At 46.6% G+C, this 17,830-nt stretch overlaps 2 protein-coding genes across 10 annotated transcripts in view; one reads left to right on the forward strand and one right to left on the reverse strand.

Moving 5' to 3' along the window:
- Positions 1-17,830, forward strand: part of chmp1a (charged multivesicular body protein 1A) — a 63,277-nt gene that overhangs the window by 18,232 nt on the left and 27,215 nt on the right. For 3 of the 9 annotated variants that reach the window (XM_049724490.2, XM_049724487.2, XM_049724485.2), the window contains 2 exons: positions 7,223-7,393; positions 16,128-16,274. In XM_049724490.2, coding sequence (XP_049580447.1) covers positions 7,223-7,393; positions 16,128-16,274 — 318 coding nt within the window. Of the gene's footprint in view, positions 1-4,176; positions 4,518-4,845; positions 4,914-7,222; positions 7,394-16,127; positions 16,275-17,830 lie in introns of those variants that run through there. The other 6 variants (XM_049724494.2, XM_049724488.2, XM_049724491.2 and 3 more) reach the window with 5 other exon arrangements.
- LOC137840379 (general transcription factor II-I repeat domain-containing protein 2-like) lies at positions 1,789-4,167 on the reverse strand. The gene has a single exon (XM_068651148.1). The coding sequence runs from the start codon at positions 3,958-3,960 to the stop codon at positions 2,152-2,154; it is 1,809 nt and encodes a 602-aa protein (XP_068507249.1). The 5' UTR covers positions 3,961-4,167; the 3' UTR covers positions 1,789-2,151.

The following is a 17,830-nucleotide window of genomic DNA, read 5'->3' on the forward strand; positions in this document are numbered from 1 at the left end:
CATTTAGAATTTTGTATAATCTTATAACACAACCAATCAATTATTCCCATTAAATGTAGCGTTGCAAAATATTAAATTCACAATTTAGCGTCTTCCAATTCCTGAAAGCATGTTCTGTTGTTTTGTTTACTTCGAATTTCTCATGAGGGCTCGACACTAACATGCACTAGTGTGGATTAGTTTCTGCTCGCAAACAGATTTCTCTCTTTTCCTCTCATTTTTATCTGTCAAAATTGTTTCTGTTCTGCAGTGTAACTTGAATAGACAACAGTCTACCAAATTTCTTTATACTAAAAGTTTAGCCAATCTTCATCATTTTAACACATACGCACACACATGCACAGCTCTCGCGTGCGAAAGGTAGGTCCCGGCACAAATGATTCGTCACAGGCTGGCCATTTCCTGCAGTCGATCATGAGCTGGTCCCTCCCACGCACACGAGGACAGCACATTCAAAAAAGTTTTTATTTATCTTCTAGAAGCAAGTTGTATTTCTTTACCACTTGATTTGCATATTTTAACTTTAGTGTACACACACAATTTGATCTCTGGTCATTTGTAATTGGCCATACAAACAGCATTGTCATACTTCTTGTATGGACAGGAGCTCTAATAATCTAAAAATATTTTTTATAAACTGACAATGACATGTTTTGCTGTCATATGGGAGAGGTTTCAGATCTTTTAAATTTTGATACATGATTTGCATAGGACCGGAAACTCCTCTTGCTCCTTGCTTGAGCCGCGGCCTTGCACCTGCTCACAGGGGCCTTATTGTGTCCTGGTCTGACAAACACTTGTGACCTCATCAGTTTTCATTTTTCTATGTTTTGTCTCTTGAATTTGTTCTCATCTCTTTGTGAAGATTTCAACCACACTCTAGCACTTCTACCACTTCTTCCACATTTCAATTTTCAAATTTCCTTGTACTCCATACATTTTCTTCCACTTCGGCATGTATTGCATACAATTAAGAAATCTACTTGCCATGTACCTCTCATCTCAAAGAAGAGCAGAGCAAGAAATTTACCGTTCTTATTTCCCATCTTAATTATAGTAGATTAAGGTTTTACACATTTTTTTCAATTTTTTTTCTTTGAGGATCCTCGATGCAGGTTTAAATTGACCTTTCAACAAATTACTAGCCTGTTTTATTGCTGTGGATCAATGCTAGAACTGCTATTTAGTCAATTTATCCTACCAGTCACACACTCAATCACACAAACTCCAGCGCTTTTTAGGCCTATCCAGGGATGGGTGTAAAACCCTCCCAAACAGCTTGGAAAAACGGACAAAAGAAAGAATCTACGCCCTTCTTCAATTAAGAAAAATAATCTCCGTTTTTTCTTAGCCCGGTCCTTCCACTGGGACTCTAACCCAAGCCAGATCGCTCAGCTCGGAAAAACAGACAAAGAAGAGTCTACGCCAGGGGTGGGCAAACTTTTTGACTCGCGGGCCACATTGGTTTTAAAATTTGACTGAGGGGCCGGGCCAGGTGCATTTGGAGGGAGTGTTTGGGCCGGATATACTAAAGCATTAAATGTAGTGTGTGCAAACCTCATAGCACAGTAAGAACACTTCTTTCAAATGTGAAAAATAGCCCTTATCAATTAATAAATTTGTTTCAAGGAATATGCGAGATATGGCATTTACATACTATTTCGCAGATACTGTGAGGAGGAAATGTAAATAGATAAAAATAACATACGCACTGTGATTTATCAAGATTGCGTCTGTTTTTAATAAGTTTCAATCGAAGGTGCAAAGTTAAAGAATTCAACATTTATTGAAAAATGGAATCACTTTCAACATTCAAAACATATTATTACACAACGAAATACTACTTGTGTTAACCTCTGCAAAATCATGGATGGATTGTCCTGACCGCGCGCTCTACAAACTCGCCACGGACGCCCTCGCCTTCACGTGCAAACAGTACATGTGTATCGTTGCCAAGCACACAGACATAGGCTGTATTAAATATCCTACCTGCAGCTGAAAATTTAAATTTAAATTAAGAGCGATGTGCGGCGTGTTAATTAAGCTACTGTACCGCTGCTGTGCGTAAATGCGCATTGCTCTTAATTAAAAGACGCACTTCCAAACTTTCCATATGCACTTTTTCATAACACAGCAGAAAAACTCACTATTTCAGTGGGAACAGTGTTGTTGGTCTCCCTTTTTTGCCAGTGCATCAAAGTCTGGAGTTAGTTTTGTTGTGGCAATTCTCAGGACAGATCTGAGGTGTTGGTCAGTTAACTTGGATCTGTGATGGGCTTTGTTGATTTTCATGACGCTAAACGTCTGCTCACACACGTAGGTCGAGCCAAACAACACCAGCATCTTCTGCGCCGACCTCCGGAGGTTTGGAAACGCGGTCTCTTTAAGTGAAGCGTAAAAGTAATTCAGTTTAAGAGACTTGAACTTCTCCTTTAAGACGGAGTCAGACTGAAGATCGATCAGTTCCAATTGCAGCTCCTGCGGTGCTGATTCGGGGTCTTGTGACAGGGGACAGGACACCAGTTGAAGTGACTTGTCAATTTTTTCAAAATCACAGAACCGACGGCAAAATTCTCTGTGCAGATCGTCCAGTGATTTGCAGTATTTCTTCGCATTTAGGGCGGCCTCTTTCTGCACGGCTAGTGTGGGGAAATGTGCGAAAGATTTGTTTGACATTTGCCTGGAGAATAAAACCAGCTTGGATTTGAAGGCTCTCACATTTGTGTACATGTCGTGCGCAAACTGATCTTTCCCCTGTAGCTTTTCGTTCAGCTCATTCATGTGTGAACATATGTCCACAGCAAACGCAAAGTCACAAAGCCAGTTTGTGTCGCTCAGCTCGGGAAATCCTTTGGATTTCCCCATTAAATTTAAAAATGAGCGAATCTCGTCTTTGAGCTCCCAGACTCGTTGAAACACTTTCCCCAAACTTAACCAGCGGACGCGAGAGTGGTAAAGTAGGTCCTGGTGATCTGCATTAGTTTCTTCCAGGAACGTAATAAACTGACGATGATTAAGTCCCCTTGCTCGTATGAAGTTAACAAGTTTTACAACTGGATCCACGACGTGATTAAGATGCAATACAGACTTACACAGAGATTCCTGATGAATGATGCAGTGAAGTAAAATAACATCCTGGTCAGGGTTTTCTTCTTTCACTTTATCCTGGATTCTTTTCAGCAGCCCGATGTTTTTTCCAGTTAAATTTGGCGATCCATCCGTGGTGACATTGGTAAGTTTACTCCAAGGTAGCTTCATTCTCTCGATGACAGCAGACACCTGTTCATATAAGTCCTCTCCTCGCGTTTTCCCTTTCAGTGATTCCATGCTCAAAAGCTCCTCCGTTATCTCAAAACTGTCGTTAATCGCTCGGATAAAAATTAGGAGCTGAGCAGTGTCTTTTATGTCGTTACTTTCATCCAGTGCTAGTGAATATAACTTAAAGGACTCCGCCTTTTTGTTTAACTCGCTGACTATATCTTCGTCAATCAGTTCCACGCGGCGAGTCACTGTCCTGCGTGCTAAACAGATTTTTTCAAACTTGGCTTTGCTCTCCGGACACAAGAGACCTGCTGTCTCTACCATGCACTCTTTCAAAAATTCGCCTTCGGAGAAAGGCTTACTAGCCTTTGCTAATTTGAATGCCAGCAAATAACTTGCCTTGGTACTTGACTCTTGAATTGCAGTTTGTCGGTGAAAAAACTTCTGTTGACTCTGTAAATTAGCTGCCAACCTCTGAGCAGTAGCCGCCCGTTCTTGTGTTGACTGCTTGCTAGCATAGTTTGCATGCTTTGTGGCAAAGTGACGGCTGATATTGTACTCTTTGAAACCCGCAACAGCTTCTTGGCATATCAGACATACAGCCGTTGATCGGACTTCAGTGAAGAAGTATTTTGATGTCCACTCCTTATTAAACACTCGGCATTCACTGTCCACTTTCCTTCTCTTTGGTCCGCTCATTTTTACAGAAGGGCTTAATGGTGACGTGAAATGAAGTGAAAATTAAAGTGAAATAAAGAGAAATACGCACCACTCCAACAACGGTCAATGTGTTTTGAGTGTGCCATCTATTGGGGAAACGTGGGCATTGCAGGCAAAGGGGAAAAAAAAAAAGGAGGTTTTTACTATGATTTGGAAGAGTTCGGCGGGCCGGATTAAAAAGCCTAACGGGCCGTATGTGGCCCGCGGGCCGTAATTTGCCCATACCTGGTCTACGCACTTCTTCGATGAACGAAAAAGAAGCTCTGCTTTTCTTAGCCTGTTTCTTCCACTGGGACTTGAACCCAAGCTGTTCTCGTGCACCTCTACGTTTTACGCGTTTTATCTCATAGCTTTAACTTACTTGTCCCCTGGTTCGTTGCACCGCCGGATCCCGTCAATCCACCTCTGTCAGACGAAGGCAGACCAAAGATGCTGGCCCAGTGAAGAATTCTCTTCCCAGGACTTTCTTTTCCAGGTCCTCCTAATAGACGCTGGCTTGTCGACAATGCAGCACGTCCTCTTTCGCCGGCCAGATGGTGGGTATGAGGATCCCGGGTTTCGGCACCAAAATGTTAGAGTTGTGCACACTCCAACTTATATTGCAAGAACCAAACAGGAGACAAGTAAGTCCTTTCAAGCACCTGCAGGTGGAGAGTTGTTGGATTTTGTCCACAATTTAGGGAGCGCGTTATCTGCGCCTCACGGCAAAAGCCTTTGCCAATCACCTGTTATCCAATTTACTCACTGCGTGCTCGTTTGATTTCTTCAGATTTAGGAAAATGCAAAGACACTGAAGCAGAAATTAGACTTACACAGATTGGTTGAGTTCAATCACAATTCTTGTTCAAAAAGCTCTGTTTTCAGGAAAGTACAATACAGCGCTGGGCCCTTCAAGAGCGGAAAGTCTCCATTCAGAAAAGGCAACGTCCAAGGTTGTTAGATCAGTTTTATATTCAGTAGCACATTGTGGGCCGAGATTGATGGGTGATGAGTCTTCGGGGTGGGGCAAGTTCGAAGGAGAGTCTGCTTCCATGGGAGTGGTGCTGGTTATGGGCGATTCGGTGTGTAGGTGGGGGGCTGTTGGTGTGTGTGTGTGGAGGGGGGCTGTTGTCTTCCATCCCGTCTTTCGGCCTTGGCGATCATCTTTGGCCGAGTTCTCGGGCGGGGGCTGTTGTCTTCCCTCCTGTCTTTCGGCCTTGGCGATCATCTTTGGCCGAGTCTTTGGGTGGCTCCTTCGGGCACCTGCTGGTTTTATCTCACCTTGACCTTCCTGTGAAAATTCTTCTCCAATCTTGGACATACACTGTCGTACCTCATTCTTTTAATTTTGTCATTTTGTACGAAATTATGTTAGCTTTTGGCTGTGACATCATTAATCTATTGCTGTTTTTTTGATACATCATGTCTTTGCTTATTCTTAGTTTAATCATGCTTCCAACCGTATCTTTTCTTTGTTAGGCAAACAATTTCCCTCTGCAGAGCGTTCAGTAGTAATCAAAAACTGGCATCTAGCATTAGTCAAAACATAAGATACAATCAAGTACTGAACGGTCAAGACGACTCTGGCCGTGTCCATGATTCAGAGAAAAAACATCAGGCATGCATTCCACAGTTCCTTAAGGGTCATTAAGCTATTTAGGCAATATATCAAAAGTCATTTGTTATTTCAAAGTGCTCAGAAATATATCAGATCATAAAGTTATGAAAACCTTTCTCATCACCACTTATCAAAAATGTCTAGTTATGTCTTCTTTTTTGATTTGGTGTGTAGGTATAATTATATGCTTAAAATGTTTCTTTTATTTATTTAATATGTGAATATACTTGTCTGCTTATGTACTTTATTCAATGAGGTTTGAGCATATCTGTTTTTGTAGCGAGGCAGGACTTTGTGTAGTTCAACCTCATTCCTTCAGAGTCCATTCGTCGTTGTTTGGACAGCGATGATCGAATGAAGTCTGACTCAGGCCTCTCGCAGGAACATTTTTATTGAGAGAAACAGAGCGGGGGTGAGAGTGGGGGTCAGAGTAGACAGGATGGGGCCGAAGCCCCTGGCCTGCTGATCAAAGCACAGCAGGGTCTTTCACGATGATGTGTAAACAAAACAACTTTGATTGCTTCCTCTGCAGCTAGTCAATCAGTTCAAAAGATCCTAGCACTTTGTTCTACTACTTTTGTTAAGACAGGACAAGCGAGTTTAATTATTACAGGTTACATTCCAACATAAGCATAGGATCAAACTAATCTATCAACCCTAACACCATCCATCCATTATATGTTTTGGATTTATATCATGCTTTTCTATAGAGGCCTATATTCAAAGCGCTTGCAATAGATGCATTATCCATATGCTCAACCATTCACCCTCTCTGGTGGTGGTAGATAAATAGCTGCTGGTGCTCTGGGGCAGACTGATGGAAGCGTGTGCGGCAATGCGGACCTACGGCCCCTCTGACCACCACCACCACCACCAAACATTAGCTCTCCGTCATACACCTGTGTAAGTGGCACTAGAGCAGTGGTTCTTAACCTGGGTTCGATTGAACCCTAGGGGTTCAGTGAGTCGGTCTCAGGGGTTCGGCAGAGCCTCCACTGCGGAGGTCGGAACACACCTGATTGATCATGTAAATTCGTGATGACGCATATCTGACTGGGATAGGCTCCAGCACGCCCGCGACCCCTGTGGGGACACGCGGTATGGATGGATGGATGGATGGATGGATGGATGGATGGATGGATGGATGGATGGATGGATGGATGGATGGATGGATGGATGGGCAGTCATTCACCACACCAAGCTATTTTTAGTGGACACTTGCTTTTCCCTTGTATATGTAACAGAAGACGCATTGTCACGGAGGATGAATGGTTAATACACCCACGTCACATTCCTGACAGGAAACGGGGGTTAGAATCTAGGCTCTGGTATTCTTGTGTGATCTTGTGTCAGTGCCTCCCCAGTCATGAACCTCACCGCACGTCACTGATGTGTATGTATGTGTGTATATATAATGTTTATAAATATATGACAAATGTTTGCAGCACAGTAAATTGATAAGTGATGATTGATCAATTTAAGGAGATGAAAAATGTGATTTCATATTCATGTTAAGGTGTACTTTATGGTGTGTTTGCAATGTGTTTGCAGCGCAGTAAATTGATAATTGATGATTGATCAATTTAAGTGGACAAAAAATGCGATTTCATATTTATGTAAATAATGTGTACTTTATGGTGTCAGTGTGTTTCAGGTGGTCCAACACAGTCACACAGTGGTACCAGGCCATTGTCGAACCCTGTATATAAATTTCCTATGTTTTTCTTTGGTTGCCAGTTCACCTCCAAACAGCTAGAGAGACTTGCCAAAAAGGCAGAAAAGGATTCCCAAAAGGAGCAGGCTAAGGTAAAAAAGGTGAGCAAAATCTCACATTGCTGTTTTAGAATCCCTAAATGTGTGATATTTAAAACATTTCTAGTGGACTGAGTAGATTTGATATCCATGCTACAAGTGGTTTGACAAGAAATGGACGATTCAGGCTGTTTGGTTTAATTCACACTGACTTCTTTGTACCAAGGGCTGCACTGTAAAAAAGATATAGGGTTAAGCAGCTATTGTACCACCGATGTGATATTGTCTTGCAAAGTGGGGTAGAAAAATGTTGCATTTGCATATGCATATGTTGTATTTGGTTAATTTTTATCACTTGTGATGTTGTGATAAACAACCTGTTCCAATCATCTATGCACAATTACTGCTGGTGTAAGTTCAACAACATCCAATGAAACAGCTGCAAGATGTAAACAGTAAACATTAATAATAGTAATACTATTATTAATACTACTACTAATAATAATAAATTATATTTGTAATGCACTTGACATTCGGAGGAATCTCAAAGTGCTACATGGCAAGTAAAAACAAGAAAACAAAGCAAAGACAAGTATAAAACAACTGGACGACAACCAGGATGCGAAAAACAGAACTATTAATACTATTAATAGTATTAATAGGAATCATAATTATAATGATGGGGGAGCGAATTTAGAGAATGAGATTTCAACCAGTGATATGCAGGATTGAAACACTTCCTTTGCGGCGACTAGTGGTCCACGGTACACGGCAAAATGTCTAGCCGTTCGATTTCGCTACGCATAGGAAAATAAGCCCTTATGAACTGCGGGATTTTGGTACTTAATTTTACACAGATGCACTCACACTCTTGTGCTATTGTAACTGTAGGTAGGGTCCGTGCAACCATGGTTGCCAGGTCAGTGTATCATTGGTTACTTCGGGCTTCGGGTTTAAAAAATATGCTTGTAGATGTTGGCAGTCAAAGTTAAGATTTTCATTTCCTTGTTCCAGAAGTCCCCTCCGTGAGTCGTCACCTTATCGTGGTGGAGGGGTTTGCGTGCCCCTATGATCCTAAGAGCCATGTTGTCGGGGGCTTCATGTCCCTGGTAGGGTCACCCATGGCAAACGGGTCCTAGGTGAGGGGTCAGACAAAGCACGGCTCACCCAAGCCCCTTATGACGAAAAACACAAATAGACTTTGTTTTCCCTCGCCCGGACGCGGGTCCCTCTGGAGCCAGGCCTGGAGGCGGGGCTCGAAGGCGAGCGTCTGGTGGCCGGGCCTTCGCCCATGGGGCCCGGCCGGGCATAGCCCGAAATGGAAACGTGGGTCCCCCTTCCCATGGGCTCACCACCTGTGGGAGGGGCCGAAGGGGTCGGGTGCAATGTGAGCTGGGCGGCAGCCAAAGGCAGGGACCTTGGCGGTCTGATCCCCGGCTGCAGAAGCTGGCTCTTGGGACATGGAATGTCACCTTTCTGGCTGGAAAGGAGCCCGAGCTGGTCTGCGAGGCAGAAAAATTCCGACTAGATATAGCCGGACTAGCCTCCACGCACAGTTTGGGTTCCGGTACAAGCCCTCTCGAGAGGGGCTGGACTCTCTTCCACTCTGGAGTTGCCCACGGTGAGCGGTGTCGAGCAGGTGTGGGTATACTTATTGCCCCCCGGCTGGGCGCCTGCACATTGGGGTTCACCCCGGTGAACGAGAGGGTAGCCTCCCTCCGCCTTCGGGTGGGGGGACGGGTCCTGACTGTTGTTTGTGTCTATGCACCAAACGGCAGCTCAGAGGACCCTTCTTGGGGTCCCTGGAGGAAGTGCTGGAGAGCGCTACTTCTGGGGACTCCATCGTTCGACTGGGTGACTTCAATGCTCACGTGGGCAATGACAGTGAGACCTGGAAGGGCGTGATTGGGAGGAACGCCCCCCCCCCCCCCCGATCTGAACCCGAGCGGTGTTCTATTGTTGGACTTCTATGCTCGACACGGATTTTCAATAATGAACACCATGTTCAAGCATAAGGGTGTCCATGTGTGCACTTGGCACCAGGACACCCTAGGCCGCGGTTCGATGATCGACTTTGTAGTCGTGTCATCGGATTTGCGGCCGCATGTTTTGGACACTCGGGTGAAGAGAGGGGCGGAGCTGTCAACTGATCACCACCTGGTGGTGGGTTGGCTCCGATGGTGGGGGAAGATGCCGGTCCGACCTGGCAGACCCAAACGCTTTGTGAGGGTCTGCTGGGAACGTCTGGCAGAATCTCCTGCCAGAAAGAGCTTCAACTCCCACCTCCGGCAGAGCTTTTCCCACGTCCCGGGGGAGGCGGGGGACATTGAGTCTGAGTGTTCCGCGCCTCCATTGTTGAGGCGGCCGACCGGAGCTGTGGCCGTAAGGTCGTTGGTGCCTGTCGTGGCGGCAATCCCCGAACCCTCTGGTAGACACCAGTGGTAAGGGATGCTGTCAAGCTGAAGAAGGAGTTCTATCGGGCCGTTTTGGCCTGCGGCACTCCGGAGGCAGTTGACAGGTACGAGATGACCAAGCGGAACGCGGGTTCGGCGGTTGCTGAGGCAAAAACCCGGGCATGGGAGGAGTTTGGTGAGGCCATGGAGAATGACTTCCGGACGGCTTCGAGGAAATTCTGGTCCACCATCCGGCGTCTCAGGAGGGGGAAGCAGTGCAACGTCAACACTGTTTACAGTGGGGATGGCGTGCTGCTGACCTCGACTCGGGACGTCGTGAGTCGGTGGGGAGAATACTTCGAAGACCTCCTCAATTCCACCTACACGTCTTCCATTGAGGAAGCAGGGCCTGGAGACTCTGAGGCGGATTCTCCAATCTCTGGGGTCGAAGTCACTGAGGTAGTTAAAAAACTCCTCGGTGGCAAGGCCCCGGGGGTGGATGGGATCCGCCTAGAGTTCTTAAAGGCTCTGGATGTTGTGGGGCTGTCATGGCTGACACGCCTCTACAACGTTGCGTGGAAATCGGGGACAGTGCCTCTGGATTGGCAGACTGGGGTGGTGGTTCCCCTCTTTAAGAAGGGGGGCCGGAGGGTGTGTTCCAATTACAGGGGAATCACACTCCTCAGCCTCCCTTCAGGGGTGCTGGAGAGGTGGGTCCGTCGGGAGGTCGAACCTCGGATTCAGGAGGAGCAGTGTGGCTTTCGTCCTGGCCGTGGAACAGTGGACCAGCTCTACACCCTCGGCAGGATCCTCGAGGGTGCATGGGAGTTCGCCCAACCAGTCCACATGTGTTTTGTGGACTTGGAGAAGGCGTTCGACCGTGTCCCTTGGGAGGTTCTGTGGAGGGTGCTTCGGGAGTACGGGGTGCCGAGCCAACTGATAAGGGCGGTTCGGTCCCTGTATCACCGATGCCAGAGTCTGGTCCGCATTTCCGGCAGTAAGTCGGATTCGTTCCCAGTGAGGGTTGGACTCCGCCAAGGCTGCCCTTTGTCACCGAATCTGTTCATAATTTTTATGGACAGAATTTCTAGGCGCAGCCGAGGCGTTGAGGGGGTCCGGTTTGGGGACCTCAGCATCGCGTCTCTGCTTTTTGCAGATGACGTGGTGCTGTTGGCTTCTTCAGGCCGTGATCTTCAGCTCTCGCTGGAACGGTTCGCAGCCGAGTGTGAAGCGGTCGGGATGAGGGTCAGCACCTCCAAATCCGAGTCCATGGTCCTTGATCGGAAAAGGGTGGAATGCCCTCTCCGGATCGGGGATGAGATCCTGCCCCAAGTGGAGGAGTTCAAGTATCTTGGAGTCTTGTTCACGATTGAGGGGAGGATGGAGCGTGAGATTGACAGGCGGATCGGTGCAGCGTCGGCAGTAATGCGGACCCTGTACCGGTCCGTTGTGGTGAAGAGAGAGCTGAGCCAAAAGGCAAAGCTCTCAATTTACCGGTCGATTTACGTGACCGAAACAACGAGATCTCGGATACAAGCGGCCGAAATGAGTTTTCTCCGCAGGATGTCCGGGCTCTCCCTTAGAGATAGGGTGAGAAGCTCGGTCATCCGGGAGAGACTCGGAGTAGAGTCGCTACTCCTCCACGTTGAGAGGAGCCAGATGAGGTGGCTCGGGCATCTTATCAGGATGCCTCCTGGACGCCTCCCTGGGGAGGTGTTCCGGGCATGTCCCACCGGTAGGAGACCCCGGGGACGACCTAGGACGCGCTGGAGAGACTATGTCTCTCAGCTGGCCTGGGAACGCCTTGGGATCCCCCGGGATGAGCTGGACGAAGTGGCTGGGGAGAGGGAAGTCTGGGAGTCCCTCCTAAAGCTGCTGCCCCCGCGACCCGACCCCGGATAAGCGGAAGAAGATGGATGGATGGATGGATTGTTTCAGAAGTGCAGCAGCTATTTTGGACTCTTTCTTCTCCGGAACTCAAGAGAGCAGGAGCTTGCTCTTTTGTCTCTCACTTATTCTAATGTACACAACTGGCAACACAGAGTACCTCTCACATTTTTAGAATTGGGAGAAAGTTAACAAAGTTAACACATCGAGAAGTAAATTCTGTTGTTGTAGTTTCTGAGCCCAACCATAGTCATGGTTTCATGAAATAAAAATGCAAAACAATCGAAATCCGAGCAGAGTGGAATTGGACAAACTAACATCCATCCAGTCCCTCCATTATCCGTACTGCTTGTCCCCGCGGGGGTCTTGGGCGTGCTGGAGCCTATCTCAGCAGCCATTGGGCAGCAAGCAGAAGACACCCTGAAGTGGTTGCCAGTCAATACCAGGGCAAACAGGACAAACAACTTCAAGATATCACAAGGATTAGCCTCTCTGTGGCTGATTTAAGAGCAAGAAATGAGGAGCTTCGCTGCGACTCAAGTGCCATGTCACTTCTGTTTTCTTTCACCAGTCACCAACATGTCCCTCGAGCTAGCTTCGTAGCTGGGGATTGGACCACCACCCAGCCCTCTACGCACACGACCCCTTTGGCCCCTCCCACAGGTGGGAATGGGGATCCACGTTACCTTTTCAGGCTGTGCCCGGCCGGGCCCCATGGGTGAAGGCCCAGCGGTAGCGGTCACAGATCATGGTGGCATCATGGATGATGTTTCTGGCTTGAGAGACACAGCGGTTCAATACAATCGTCTTAATGTGTGGGAAGAGAAGTCCCAATGACCTTCTCAGCCGTCCTCATCCTCCTTCTCGTACACTTCCAGTCAGCGGCGCGACAACCTCCACCCCACTTATAGCGGTCCGTGATGTGCACCCCCAGGAACTTGCTGGTGCTGTTGACCTCTACAGACTTGTTGTTTATGAGGAAATAATAAGTGGCTGAGTTGGTTTAACTTGAATCTGGCAAGTTATTTGGGTTTGTCAACATTCAGGATCAGGTTGTTCTATCCACACCACACCACCAACTGCTCCAGCTCTTCTTTGTAGGATGCATCAGCATCATCCATGATGAAGCTGTTGTCATCCACAAATTTCATGAGTTTTGTGGCAGCTCTAGGTTTGCCAGTCATGAGTCATCAAAGTGAACGGCTGGTGTCTGAGACCACATCCCTGAGGAGATGAGCGTGATGATGAGGAGGAGTTACCTCCAACTTTTTCTGACTTGGGTCTGTCAATGCGTCCAGCAACAAGCTGCACAAGGGGGTGCTAAAACCTAGTGGTTCGAGTTTTACCATCAGCCAATAAGTAATGATTGTGTTGATTGCTAAACTAAAGTACAGAAACAGCATTTGCACATGAGTTTTTCTGATTCAGATGGGCGCGGCTCGTGTAAAGTGCAGAAGAGATGGAGTCCTCAGAACAGCGGTTGGGCTGGAAAGCAAACTGTGAAGGGTCGAATGTGGGTGGAGCACAGAGGTTATGCGATGTTTCACCAGTCTCTTGAAGCACTTCATGACAATGGGTGTGAGGAGCCGGAATTCATTTAGGATGTAGGCAGTCTTGAAGCAGGCTGGGACTTTAGACTTAGTTTAATGAGATGTTAAAAATGTCCAATTGAAAACAAGCAAACTGGTCAATACACTCTTTGAGCACCCGATCCGGAATATTGTCTGGACCAAGGGCTTGAGTGGTGTTGATTTCCTTCAGCGACCTCGTCACATCAGCAATGCTAAGACAGAGTGCCTTGTCTTTCGACAGTGAGTAACTTTCACAGCAGGAGTATTGTTTAGTGCCTCGAACATCCTTAAAAAGTTGTTCAGATCGTTTAGAAAGTTGCCATCACTGTTGCACGCTTGAGGTGGTAATTGTCCAAACGCCTGCCACATGTTCATGTTGCTGTTTTGAAGTACAGTAATCCCTCGTTACTTTGCGGTTCACCTATCGCGGACTCGGTGCATCACAGATTTTTATGAGAACAAATATTGCAGATATACTCAGTGTATCACGGCTTTTTGCGGCGTCACTTGGAGCGCGGGGCTTTGTCTGCCCATATGAGTTTACAGCACAATATTGGCCGGTAGGAGACCAATGCGAGCATGTTGATCTGTATCCTTCACGATGATTGCAGCTCTAAGCAGGCTTTATCGCAATCTCTTGCTACGTATTCACTCCTCCACTTATTTGGGGAAAGTTTAAAGAAAACAAAGAGGGCTGGAATGCCGGTAGAGCAAGACTACGAGGCAAGCTGACGAGCCGGTCAGTGGGCTTGCGTCGTGCGTCATCAAATCAGAAGAGCATAGCAAGCTTTTTAAAGCTATTCGAAAAGTATTTAAAGATACAATAAAGTGTTTAAAAGTATAATAGTGTTTAAAAATATAATTATGAAAGTCTTGTGTGGATTCCCTCGCGCTGGGCTGTGGGGGCGCATCAGCCGTTCAGCACGGCCAGAGCAGAGCTGTGACACTTTAACACTTTAAAATGACTAGCTGGTCAACGAGCTCGCGTCGTGCGGGCATCTCGTTACACAGCAGGTCAGTCAAATGAGAATCAGGTGGCGGACGTGCGTGTCAAAGCAGACAAAACGGTGAGAACTGACGGTTAGCAGTTCCATATTGGTGCCTCAGTGGTCTAGCACGGAGGACGCGTGAGCCGGACAGCAGGGCGAGAGGGGAGACGTGACACACCCGCGCATGAAGGAAAAATGCAGTGCTGTGCAGAAACAGTAGGCACAACGGCAATGAGTGCTGATTGTGTGGGGCGTGCACTGAGATCAAGCGGCGGGCGCGCGACTGGCTGCCGCGCACCTAGGAAAAAAAGCACTGCCGTCCAGGATTTGGGCCAGCGGCCAGCAATGAGCACTAATAGGGCGGGGCGGGCCTCTGAGCAATGTGCGGATCCCCTCGCGCTGGGCTGCGGGGGCGCATCAGCCGGTCAGCATGGGAAGAGCGGAGCGGAGCCGTGACATGTTTACACTTTAAAATGTTTAAATGTTTTAAAATACAATAAATGTTTAAAAATAAAATTATAAATGTCTTGTGCGAATGACCTCACGGGCTGCAGGAGCGCGTCAGCGGGTCAGCACGGCAAGAGCAGAGCAGAGCTGTGACACTTTTACACTTTGAAATGTTTTAAAAAAAAAGGTGTTTAAAATACAATAACGTATTTAAAGGGCTAGAGACACCGGTATATGTATAAATCGGTTTTAGTTAGCTTATGGGCTTATAAATATAAATTGACGCTCGAAACAACGAAAAGGAAGCTGTTGCTCTGAAAAATATAATTTAAATTTGCCGCACAGACGAGTTTCACTGCACCGAGCCGCCAGCCGAAAGTGACGTCTCATGACGTCTCAAGTTGTACGCGTTTAGCTTCAGTGAATGTCAACAAAAAGAGAAGAGGGGCCAGCGCGGAGACGTCGGGCCAGGTTTGCGGCCAACCCAGTTCGCCTAGCCGTGCCTTCCATTATCCTGGCGTACGTTCGTTCGCGGGACGACAAGATGGGTTGAGTTCGCCTGATAGGATCCACGAACCGGACAGTGCGTGCCTGCTGTGTGCTCGTGTTCACAGTGGCCTGGTTGACTGTCATCTTTCCGGACTCTGCTGTGCATCGGGAGCGGCTAGCGTGCTATCACTCTTATTGTTCATCTTCTTGTTTTATTTTTCCTGTGTTGTTTACTTGTATGTGCGTTGTCTTGTCACCCTGGGATAGTGAGAAACGTAATTTCAATCTCTTTGTGTGTCTTGACATGCGGAGGAATTGACAATAAAGGAGACTTTGACTTTGACTTTGAAAGGTCCGCCTCACTATTAGGAGGGTGTGGGTTCGATTCCACCTACGGCCCACTCTGTGTGGAGTTTGCATGTTCTCCCCGTGCCCGCGTGGGTTTTCTCCGGGCACTCCAGTTTCCTCCCACATCCCAAAATCATGCTGGGTAGGCCGATTGAGCACTGCAAATTGCCCCTAGGTGTGAGTGTGGGTGCGAGTGCGGATGGTTGTTCGTCTCTGTGTGCCCTGCGGTTGGCTGGCAACCGGTCCAGGGTGTACCCCGCCTACTGCCCAATGACTGCTGGGATAGGCTCCAGCACGCCCGCGACCCCCATGGGGACAAGCGGTATAGTGGATGGATGGATGGATGGATGGATGGATGGATGGATGGATGGATGGATGGATGGATGGATGGATGGATGGATGCATGGATGATGAAACCTCTGTTGGAATGACTTTGTTTATTTTTCCTTGGACTGACGTGGACAGACCGGGTAAAAAGCCCTTTTCAAGGATGAGGACAGACGGGAACGAGGGATAATTACATAATGAATAAGGATGGAGAGACGAGGACGGAAGGGGGCCAATGTCGGGGACGAAGGACGGAGGCTGAATTTGTTGAAGTCCCCATTTCTGCATTTTAGTTTTAGTAGAACAGTTTTATTATTTAACTGTCTGTGTCATATTCTTATCACAGGCTCTGCAACAGAAAAATGTGGAATGCGCTAGAGTTTATGCTGAGAATGCCATCCGCAAAAAAAATGAAGGTCTGAACTGGCTGCGCATGGCATCTCGAGTCGACGCTGTGGCCTCTAAAGTCCAGACTGCTGTCACAATGAAATCAGTAAGTTTGAGAGTACATTGGTAATTTGGAATATATGTACAATGCTGCATACAATACCATATTCTACACTTAGCCAAATGATAAGCTAAAAATAAATTTTATCTGTTAGCACTGGGGAAACATATTGCATTCTTCAGAGCTTAACAGATGTGCCATTTGATATTTTTAACGTCAGTGGCAGAAATGAATAAAGAGCGTTCATTTTCAATATAAATGCATAGATTACACATTGATGACACACATGGCTTTGCTTCTCGACGCTCCTTCTGGAATGAATTAGTGTAGAGATCCGGGGTTGTTCTGTATTTATGCCAGTTCGTTCACAAAGAAGACAAGAGTTCTTGAGTACTGATGTTTACTGTGAGCTTAGCTTTCTTTTACATCACAGCCACACCGTAGAACTGGTGAGACAAACGAACATATAAACTTAGGTTTACAAAACATGCACATTAAATACAAAAGTAAAACATAAATACTACAAACCGGATTCGGTTGAAGTTGGGAAATTGTGTAAAATGTAAATAAAAACAAAATACAATTATTTGAAAATCCTTTTCAATCTATATTCAATTGAATTCACTACAAAGACAACATATTTAATGCTCAAACTCATAAACTTTATTTTATTTTTCAAATAATAATTAACTTAGAATTTCATGGCTGCAACACGTGCAGTAGAAGTTGGGAAAGGGGATGTTTACCACTTTGTTACATCACCTTTCCTTTTAATAACACTCAATAAACGTTTTGGAAGAGAGGAGACTAATTCTCTTAGCTTCTCATGTGGAACTCTTTCCCATTCTTGCTTGATGAACCACTTCAGTTGTTCAACAGTCCGGGGTCTTCCCTGTCGTATTTTACGCTTCATAATGCACCACACATTTTCAATGGGAGACAGGTCTGGACTGCAAGCGGGCCAGGGGAGAACCTGGACTCTTTTACTTCAAAGTCACGCTGTTGTAACACGTGCAGAATGTGGCTTGGCATTATCTTGCTGAAATAAGCAGTGGCGTCCATGAAAAAGACGTCGCTTGGACGGCAGCATATGTTGCTCCAAAATCTGTATGTACTTTTCAGCATTTATGTTGCCTTCACAAAAATGTAAGTCACCTATGCCATGGGAACTAATGCACCCCCATACCATCACAGATGCTGGCTTTTGAACTTTGCGTTGATGACAGTCCGGATGGTCCGCTTCCTCTTTGGTCCGGAGGACACGACCAGTGTTTCCAAAAACAATTTGAAAAATGGACTCATCAGACCACAAAACACTTTTCCATTGTGCATCAGTCCATTTTACATGAGCTCGGGCCCAGAGAACCCGGCGGCGTTTCTGGATGTGCTTCATAAACGGCTTTTGCTTTGCATGGTAGAGTTTTAACCCGCACTTACTGATGTAGTGACGAACTGTATTTACTGACAGTGGTTTTCTGAAGTTTTCCTGAGCCCATTTGGCGATATCCTTTACACACTCATGTTGATTTTGAAGGCAGTGCCGTCTGAGGGATCGAAGGTCACGGTCATTCAGTCTTCATTTCCGGCCGTGCCGCTTACAT

This window comes from Syngnathus scovelli, chromosome 6 (assembly GCF_024217435.2).
Source record: "Syngnathus scovelli strain Florida chromosome 6, RoL_Ssco_1.2, whole genome shotgun sequence".
NCBI classification, from domain to species: Eukaryota; Metazoa; Chordata; class Actinopteri; order Syngnathiformes; family Syngnathidae; genus Syngnathus; species Syngnathus scovelli.

Coding starts and splice junctions, on each gene's coding strand:
- LOC137840379 (XM_068651148.1), bottom strand. CDS start 3,960: ATGAGCGGACCAAAGAGAAGGAAAGTGGACAGTGAATGCCGAGTGTTT.